We start from the raw sequence: 9,163 nt of genomic DNA on the forward strand, positions 1-9,163 counted from the left end.
TTCACATGGCAGTGTTTGCAAACTGGAGTAAAGAGTAATTTCTTCTCTTTTTCCTGTAGAAAGTTTAAAACTGACCTGGGTTATTTACACAAAGCTCTACTGCCGTCTGAGTCTGTCAGCTTTGTGACACAGTTTACATTCACTTGTGAGTTGGCTCTATGTGGGAAAGGTCTTTAGTTTCTCAGAAGAATATTAATATATGCATTCTTAATCTGTCACATATCCACTGGCCTGTTTTAAACATTTAAATTCATGGTCCAGTTGGAACATTTAAGAAGCTGTATGTATAAGACTTTTGTCTTTTGACAGTAGGGTGGTAATATCAGATGCTAAGAAGTCTTTTTGTAGACATTCTACTCTTTTATCAAGACTGTTGAAAATAACTTGATTTATGTAAAATATTTTTATTCCACACGTTGTCACCATGAAGCCTTTTCATGATTAACTGTTTTTAGATACCTGGGAATACATGTTAAAGTATAGTGAAGCCCAAACCTATTCATACTCTTAGCAGCATTTAAAGTTATTTTACCAAGAAACATGTAGGAAATATTAAATGTTCATGTTACAGCCCTTTAGCATAAATACAGTATGCACAGAGATGTAAATTTGTTTTTAAAAAAACGTTTTTGTTTCAACACAATAATTTATATCCTTTTTAATAGTCAATATTTATTGGCAGTTCCGTAACAACAGCTTCTTCTTCTATTAGCCATACTATTCCATAGTTTTTACAATTAATTTGTCAGCGACCAAGACCAACTAATCCAGTTGTACTTTTATTACCATTTAAAACTCGGCATCAGCGTCCAAGTAAGGATCTCATCAAGGCATCCAGAGGTGAATAAATGCTGGCCAGTCTGATTGGTAACAACAGCAGTGTGTTGAGGTATTCCCAGTTTACAGTTTGGACACTTGTAAGTTCTTCTCTGTTGATCTTTATAAAATGCTGACCATACTCACCCCTGACCTGTCTGAACATTTCGCTTTTAAGTGTGATCCTGCTGGGAGGAGAAGATTCCTCTCATCACACACGCTTTCCTGTAAGCTCCAGCCCAACCCTACACACACTTCTTTATGTAGTCACCTATTGCTCTTCTGATGTTAATGTGACATTTCTCACCTGGACATCAGGGCTCCACGTCTCTCTCCTGACAAAATGACAAGAAAATGTGATTTAATGAGAATTTAGGTGCAAGTTAGACTGATTTATGAAACACATTGAAAAAAAAAAAACTGTGCTACATATCAAGAAAGTCTTTCATTTAATGTCTGGGCTAATTCAAGTCTTCTATGGAGGCTCCTTTAAACACTTTAGCTATTTCAAACTTAAATTTCTCCTGCTCATTCATGCTCACCCACGCATGCAGAGCAGTTGAGTTTCTCATCTCATCCGATCATGTGCTCGGATCCAATAATCTGCGCTGAATAAATAGAAAAGCATTCACGCCTTCTGTTTATCAGCATGCTCACATAAGTGTTGCTCACACTCTCAGGCGTGAGCCACTTGCAGATTTGTTGAAGAGGATAAACTGCTGGACAGCCACCCGTCTGGCACAGCAATGCTACACTGACGAGACGGCGTCCGCATCAATATGTGTCTGAATGTGCTTTCACCTTGGTCTCCTCTTTTTTTTTTTCTCCTGGTTGCGTTGAGCTGTAACTGTCAGGCCAGACAAAGTTTTACTTCAGGGTTTTTGAAGTAAAACGTGGAGTAGTTGGAGGTCTTACAGACACAAACGACTCCAAGAGAGGAAACAGTTTTTTATCTACACCAGAGGCCATGTCTGCAGCTCAAGTTTCGGTGCTGATATTTCTTCTGAATTATGTAAGTCTTGTTGTTGATATTTTTTTCCGCCTCACTGAGTCTCATTTAGAATAAATGAGATGTAAATAATGCTATCTACAGGGGTAGCATTAACAAAATGCTAAAAATGCTGAATGTCACTATTGAACATTTTTGTCTCAGATTTACAATCAAATCTAACTTAGTTATTGTTATTTTATCAAAGATGATACAGAACTGCCTTAGATACATTATTTTTAAATGCACATGAATGAAGCCTAGTTTTAATATTACAGTACAACCCATAAAGCCAAGAAGGCTGAGAGTTTATATCCGCAATTGTTTTTCTCATTTTTTATGTCAGTGTTTCCATTCAGTCTCCTCATTGTTGTCCTTTCCCCTAATATGTAATTAATAGACCTGGCCAAGAGTAAACAGGAGCAAGTGACATCATAGCTAAATTTCTCATTTCTTTTTTTATTTTGTAAGTCTAATCTATTTATGATAGGAATTTGTTTTGGATTTATGATCTATTCTTTGATTATATCCCTGGTTTAAATTGATTTCTCTTCAGTTTTCATGCTTTTTGTGAATTGTCTGTACTCACTGATCTTTTTAACCTAAAGTCAGCTGTTACTACTGTTGTTATTCTACATTATTGAGTTTTCTTCACAGTATCTTTATAGATTTAATGTCATGCTTGCTGCACAGTAAGGATTTCATGTTCATCATTTTAAAGTCAAATAAGTTAGAAGACAATGCAATCCTATCACATATTTTTCAGAGAAATTTTTCATTTGTGGCTTTACAATTCTGACCTATGTAGTAATTTCTGCATACAGCTGTTTTGAGAAATGTCCGTATTGTTTTGATTACAGTTCTCAGAAGATGTATGAATAAAACCTGAACTTCTTTATGTTAAAAACATTCCAAACAGGTCGGATCTTTTCACGGGATAACCACTCAAGCTGGATTCAAATCAAGCCCAGAAAACCGGACTGGTTTCTCTGAGCCAACCGTGAGAACTTTCCCTGCTTCACACATACATGATGGACACATAAAAGCTTTACTACAAACCCAGAACATTGTGGAAACAATGTCTATAAGCTCAACCAGTGGAGATGGCGACAAACCAGACATTGAAAGAGACAAAGATTATGAAGGCAGGAATCCTGAACCACATCCTGTGTCTTTGACTGAGGAGGAGCTTTTTAAATCTGATGTGGAGAACCAGGGGAGTCGATGGAGCTCTGAAGACAAGACCAGGAGTCCGACTCCAGGGAAACATCAGTATGAGTTTCATGCAGTCGATGGCAGCTTCACAAGTGGTATTGTGTCTGTCGCAGACAGTGTTGAGGCGACTCTCTCAAGCCCTGATATTCAATCTGAGAATCCCACAGAAACAATCATGACAGAAGTTTTTTCTAACAGACCGCATGTTGCTCCCACTTCTACTTCTGTTTCCACCACTGAATCAGGCCCTCTTGTCTCCAGCTCACTCCTCTCATATAAGAGTGGAGGAGACATGAAGGAAGTAAGAAAGAAATCACCATCATCACTTATCACATTGCCACTTTTTGCAGGCACAACCTCATCCCCAGAAGACTGCAGAGCGAAACAGGAGCAGGAACAAAAAGAAAAGGCAGAATCAAAGGATTTATCTGCACCTCAGAAAGATCCAGCTTCAAACCTGACCTTTATTACTAGCAGAATATTAAAGGGAGAAGAACTGAACACTACTGACTTTGACGCTAAGTTGGATAATACTTCAGCCAGTGAGAGAAGGGAAAAAGTAAAAATGGGTAATCATCTAGAAGCTGTTTATCCTAAAGTGAATGCAACACAACTTCCACAAGCAGGAGGAAATGAAAGTGCAGATACAGATTATGGTGATGAAGAGTTAAAGAGGGAGGAGGAAGATTTGAAACATCCAACAATGGAAGCTACAGTATTTGACAATGAGGATGTCAAACCTCACCATCAGTCCTCATCTGATTTAATCTTTAATTCTGGAGTCAAATCCCAGACTGAAACGCCACAACAGGCTGCTCAAGCAGCCAATCAGGCCTCAGACATCAAATACAGAGAAGTACAGGCAAAACCCAGACCAGGAATCAGAGGTCAAAGGGTAAGACTTTAACACAACTTTTCAAAAGAGGTTTTTAGAAATGTAAAGTTCATCCCTGATAAGCAGTTCTGAAATGCTAGGCACTGCTGTCTCAGTGCCTAGATGATTTATAAAACAGCCACTGCAGAGATTAAAGGACCCTTGTAATGTAACTGATTTTTTTTCTGATTTTAATTTTTTCTGGCCAGGATTCTGGCAGCAGCATTTTTGATGAGGTGCTGCTGCCTGGGGTGATTTTTATTTTTAAAGAGACTTATAAAGACCTGAAAACAATAATATTTTCCTCTAAATATAAAAGCATGTAATATTTTGTCTTGTTTTGAAAGGAAGCCTTTTCTTCTCTGAATGTTTTAAAGATTTATGAATCAGTATCATAGGGTAAAGTTAAGTGCTGATTTCTAAACCTTCCCTTTTTGGGAGCAAAAACAATAAATTATTTCTCCACTTCACTACACTGAAAGAAAATATAGCTCCACAGCAATACTTCACAGACTGAGGCAGGGTATCGTGTTGATGTTAAATAAAAGTACTTCAAGAATTGAAGATGTGACTTTTGCTGTGATTTAGTGGTGCCTCTCTATCACATAAAGTCTGACTTGGTTTAGATCAGTACCAGACAGATCACATCCACTCTTCCAATCTAACAAATAAAATGTTAGTTAATTTTCCAGTTTAGTTCATTTTAATTTGTTTTCATTCAGTTTGGTGTTTTTCATATTAATTTCAGTACCACTGTCAGTCCATTCTGGTTTAGGTTTGCTTGTTGTTTATAGAGTTCAGTTTAGTTTAAATTCAGAATTCACAAAAAATGCAAAAGAAACCGCACATCACTGAAAGGTTTTTGTAAATCCTCCACCTAAAAACCAATATTGAGAGTACATACAATAGAAATAATTAGAAACAATAAAACTATAAATATTTTATCTACAAATAGAAAGGTTTGTACACAGCAATCAAGTTCTTTCTTTTCATATTTTATGGGGAAAAAAACTGCAGTAAAATATGTACGATCCTAAAAAGTGGCTCGTTGAATTTTGTGTGCAGCAAATTAATTTACTTTTTTTTTATGCATTACTGAAATTTTCCATTGTAGCATTTGAAAATAAAAATCAAATGGCACTAAGACAGATGAAACCTTTTTCTTTTGGAGATTCGACGTTGTCAAATAAAGGTTGGGTTTGTTTCTTGATTGAAAAGCTTTGCCTCCCTCATGTGGTCAATCTTTGGTATTGCAAATGATTCTGACAGCTTTTGCCTTTGCGTTTGAACAACTACGATTTCCTCTTACATCTTAAGAGGATATTATTTATTAACATAAATAATATATAAAATATCTGCACTTCTTGGAAAAATCTAAAATTAATTTTTAATATGCATAAAAAAATCTTTATTCACTTTTTTGGCTTAGTTGGTGTTGGAAATGAAATATTTTGTAGTTTAAAAAAAAAACAAAATATGTAAGGATACAATAAAAAAAATTTTGTTATCACATACTTTAAAATATAAAAGATATTGAAAATAGTGTATAACTGAAACATTTATGAAACCAAACCATGAACAGGTGTGAAAAAAATAATTATGCAGGATTGAGATTTTTCTTCCTGTTTTTCCAGGTTACAAGTGAAAACATTGTTGTAAAGTTTTTGCAAGCAAAATAAATTTGTACCTTATTCTTTCTTTAGGGACAGCAGGGTTCACCAGGATTACCAGGGCCACCGGGAACTAAAGGAGACAAAGTATTGTGTTCATTTTAAACAGTTTGCTTATATTTGTAGCAATGTATTTTCTTCATACCTTATTCTAAGCACATTAACACTGGGTTAATGGCTCTGGATCATTTAGAGTCTGAGAGTCTTTTGTTGTACCATCTGAAACTTTACAGGTTAAATTTACATAAAAATGAATCTTTGATCTACTAAAAATCCAGCTGTTTTCTTTTTTTTCAATAGAGGCTCATCTAAATGATGACAACATGATCTAAAATTAGACATGTTTTCCTCATCAAAGAAACACATTGTTCTCTGGCTTCTAAGGGCTACCAAGGCGTCATGGGCAGGACCGGACAGACCGGATACAGAGGCCCAGTTGGGCCACCTGGGATGTCCGCCATTGTTGTGTTCAAAACCTCTGAAGACGAGTGGGAGGCTTTCAAGGTAAGTGTCCTCTGTGGATTTCCACCAGCAGTAATCAAACCCCATAAATACAAACAACAGGCAGCCAAAATGGTCTGGGACAGAACAGATAAACCGAGGCTGTGAGCTAAGTGAATATGAATTGAAGTAAAATAATAAAGATGTAAAAGATACAGCAGTGTGAATGGGTCAGTAGAAGCTACTGAATTACTGACAAAATAGATCGAAGAAATAAAACAACTAACAAATGTCCTGCTCATATCTATTTACTTCATTTCCATAGGATGCATTCATTTAGCAATCTTTGCAGTTCTGTTGGACGTCTTGAGGTAATTTTATATCACCTGCTGATTTATGACATGATGGAAGATGCCAGCCCTGCATTCATAAAACTGCAGGGAACAAACAATTGACTGATTTCTTGTAGTTTATCCTAAACTAATTTGACAGATTACATCAACAAAAGATCATTGAGGTATTTTAGACAAATGTGAGAAAGGTCTTTTGTTTGTCAGCAGTGGTTTTCACCTTGGAGTTCTCCAAGAGATCAAATTTTTGCTCAGTCTCTTTGATATTAAATCACAAATACTGATTTTGAAATAGAAAAGTGAGACCTGCTCTGTTTGCAGATGTTTTTTATATGGGTCTTTTTGTGACCTGCTGGATACATTAAGTGATTTTATGTGGCACCTTTCCAGTCATACTCACCACATTCACCCATTTTCTCTCACAAACACATTTATTCACCTGTTTGCGGATTTGTATGGGTACTTAATAGGCTGAAGCTGAAATCAAACCTACAACCGTTCAATTGCTCTGCAAAAGTACTACTCTAGCACTAAGCTACAACCACAGTGGATGGGCTAATGCTCTTTTAGAATAATTTTGGTAGGCCAGCCACTCTTGCTCCTTGTTTTCTCCATGTGTGGATAATGGTTCTCACTGGGGTTTACTGGATTCCCAGAGTCTGTTCTTGAATTTCTTTTACTTGAATTTTTACTTTTTTGGGATCTTTTAGCCTACTTTGTGTTGTCTGACAGATTTTATTTATAGATTGATTCTACAAGTCTTTTTCACACTTCTTCTGCCCTTGATAACTATATCATTACTTAACTTTGTTTGGTCATGTGATAATAAAAATAGTTTTTCACAACTGTTTTTTGTCTCATTCTCTTGCAGGAAAAAAAAATCTACAAGAAGCTTGTATCTTCTTGGCCGGTAGGCGACTGTTTTGTCACTAGGATGCATTTACGTTATACTACTATCAGGGAAGTGGCTAGTGCTCAAAAATAAAATCAAAGTATGGGAAGATAGAGATGGTTTGATGAGAACTGTCTGATAAACCCTGATAAGGAATTAAGGAATTGGTTTTATTTGCAGTTTTATAGCATCACTGACTGATCCAGAAGAAGAACTCAGTATTGTTTTGGGTTTTTTTAAGTTAATATGGACTGGACTGTATGAATGTCTCTGCACGATAAACTGAATGTAACAGATTTAAAGCAATGTACCGTATTGTTGGACTTTTAAAACACATCCATGTGTGTTTTAGGCATTTCAGAAACTGTGAAATGATTCAACTATTTCTGCTAAAGAGCTAACGTTAAGTCTGTCATCCTTGTTAAAGCCTTTCATGAAGATGTTTATCCACAAATATTACCTTCTACAAAGCACTCTAGTTCTGTACAAATGTAATCTTTCCTCTTTTATCATGAAATGCTTTGTTTTTATTGTACTTATCTAAGTTTGTTTGTCAGTCTACCATAAATTAGTCCGGCAGCAACTCAGCTGCTGATTTAGATGGTTGGTGTGATAATTAACAGAAAAATGTTTGGGTTTTTTTTTAACATTTCCTCTAAAGTAGTGACAGTTAGTACAACTTTGTGGATTCATATGCTATTTATCAGTACATTCAGATTTTTACCATATTTAAAATGTTCAGTAAAAGGAAAGAAATGTTATGCTTATAATTTTTGTATCCTTTGTTTTGCAGAAACGTAAAGGACCTCCAGGCCCACCTGGACTTCCTGGAGAAGAGGGACCAGTTGTAAGAAAACAATCAATTTTTTTCAAATCCTTATTACATAATCCACTTCCACTCAAATAACTTTATTTGCTTCCGAGGGGAAATTTCAAGACACAGGAGTAGCACAAATAAACTCAATAATGATGGCTCAGACAATAAAAATGATCAAATTCTCACATATACTAATGAATATCTAAATATACTGATAGTAAAAAATTCAGTGGGATTTTGTGCATTTTGCCTAATAAAATTATATCAAATGAAAAATAAACTGGAATAAAAAATGTTTTCTTTTTTTTCAGGGGCCACCAGGTATTGCTGGGAAGCAAGGACCAAAAGGAGTTCCAGGGAAAACTGTAAGCACCTGTTGTTAAACTCCTTGTTGGAGACTGATGCTTTAGTTCATAACCAAAACGTCTGTAGATCCAGAGCTACAAGTGGCATTTTAGCTCCTCTGGCTCCAAATAATTCAGATCAAAAGTATATAGACATGAGTTAATATATATAATTAATATTAATATTAATTATATATATTAATTATATTAATTAATGTAATATAAAAGTCTATTTTCGGCATTTGTTCAATATTAAAAATAAACTTTAGAGACTATTTTTTCTTGAAACATTTTGTTCCTACAGGGGAGACCAGGACCACAAGGTATGCCGGGTCCACAGGGTCGACCTGGAGAAGACGGCACCCCAGGACGAGATGCTGAATCAGGCCCCACAGGCTTCCCTGGAGAACAGGCACTGACGCTCACAAACATAAAGTTTCTGGATTGTGTTTTCGCTTTTCCACATAATAAGTAGAAAAATGCTTTGGCACACTGGAAAAGCTGCTGTGAAATGATAAATAGTTACAGTTAATTGTGTTACATGCACAGTATAAAAACACCCATTAACATGTTTCTCTTACTGTTTGACATAAAATCAAAGTAAACGTTTCCTGTTTTAAGTTGGTTAAGAATTCTCAAAATTATTTGCATTGGCTTATTAATTTGTTTGTGAATGTCCAGATGACGATGTAATGGCAAATGGATGATTTTTAAGGCAACCCCTCAAACACACTGCTGCCTTCTGTGATATTATAG

At 35.8% G+C, this 9,163-nt stretch overlaps 1 protein-coding gene across 1 annotated transcript; it reads left to right on the top strand.

Moving 5' to 3' along the window:
• Nucleotides 1-207: 207 nt before the first annotated feature.
• On the top strand, nucleotides 208-8,957 carry LOC114150506 (collagen alpha-1(XI) chain-like). The gene is made up of 8 exons (XM_028026926.1): nucleotides 208-1,828; nucleotides 2,724-3,914; nucleotides 5,597-5,650; nucleotides 5,948-6,067; nucleotides 7,226-7,264; nucleotides 8,040-8,093; nucleotides 8,375-8,428; nucleotides 8,712-8,957. Exons 1-8 carry the CDS (start codon nucleotides 1,784-1,786, stop codon nucleotides 8,880-8,882), a joined length of 1,728 nt encoding a protein of 575 aa, XP_027882727.1. The 5' UTR covers nucleotides 208-1,783; the 3' UTR covers nucleotides 8,883-8,957.
• Nucleotides 8,958-9,163: the final 206 nt, after the last annotated feature.

The sequence above is a fragment of the Xiphophorus couchianus genome, chromosome 9 (genome assembly GCF_001444195.1).
Source record: "Xiphophorus couchianus chromosome 9, X_couchianus-1.0, whole genome shotgun sequence".
Classification (NCBI taxonomy): Eukaryota; Metazoa; Chordata; class Actinopteri; order Cyprinodontiformes; family Poeciliidae; genus Xiphophorus; species Xiphophorus couchianus.

Excerpts from the sequence above, each read along its gene's own strand:
- LOC114150506 (XM_028026926.1), top strand. The coding sequence starts at position 1,784 with ATGTCTGCAGCTCAAGTTTCGGTGCTGATATTTCTTCTGAATTAT. Across the intron at positions 7,265-8,039 it reads AGCTTGTATCTTCTTGGCCG|AAACGTAAAGGACCTCCAGG; the intron begins GTAGGCGACTGT and ends TTTGTTTTGCAG. Across the intron at positions 8,429-8,711 it reads AAGGAGTTCCAGGGAAAACT|GGGAGACCAGGACCACAAGG; the intron begins GTAAGCACCTGT and ends TTGTTCCTACAG.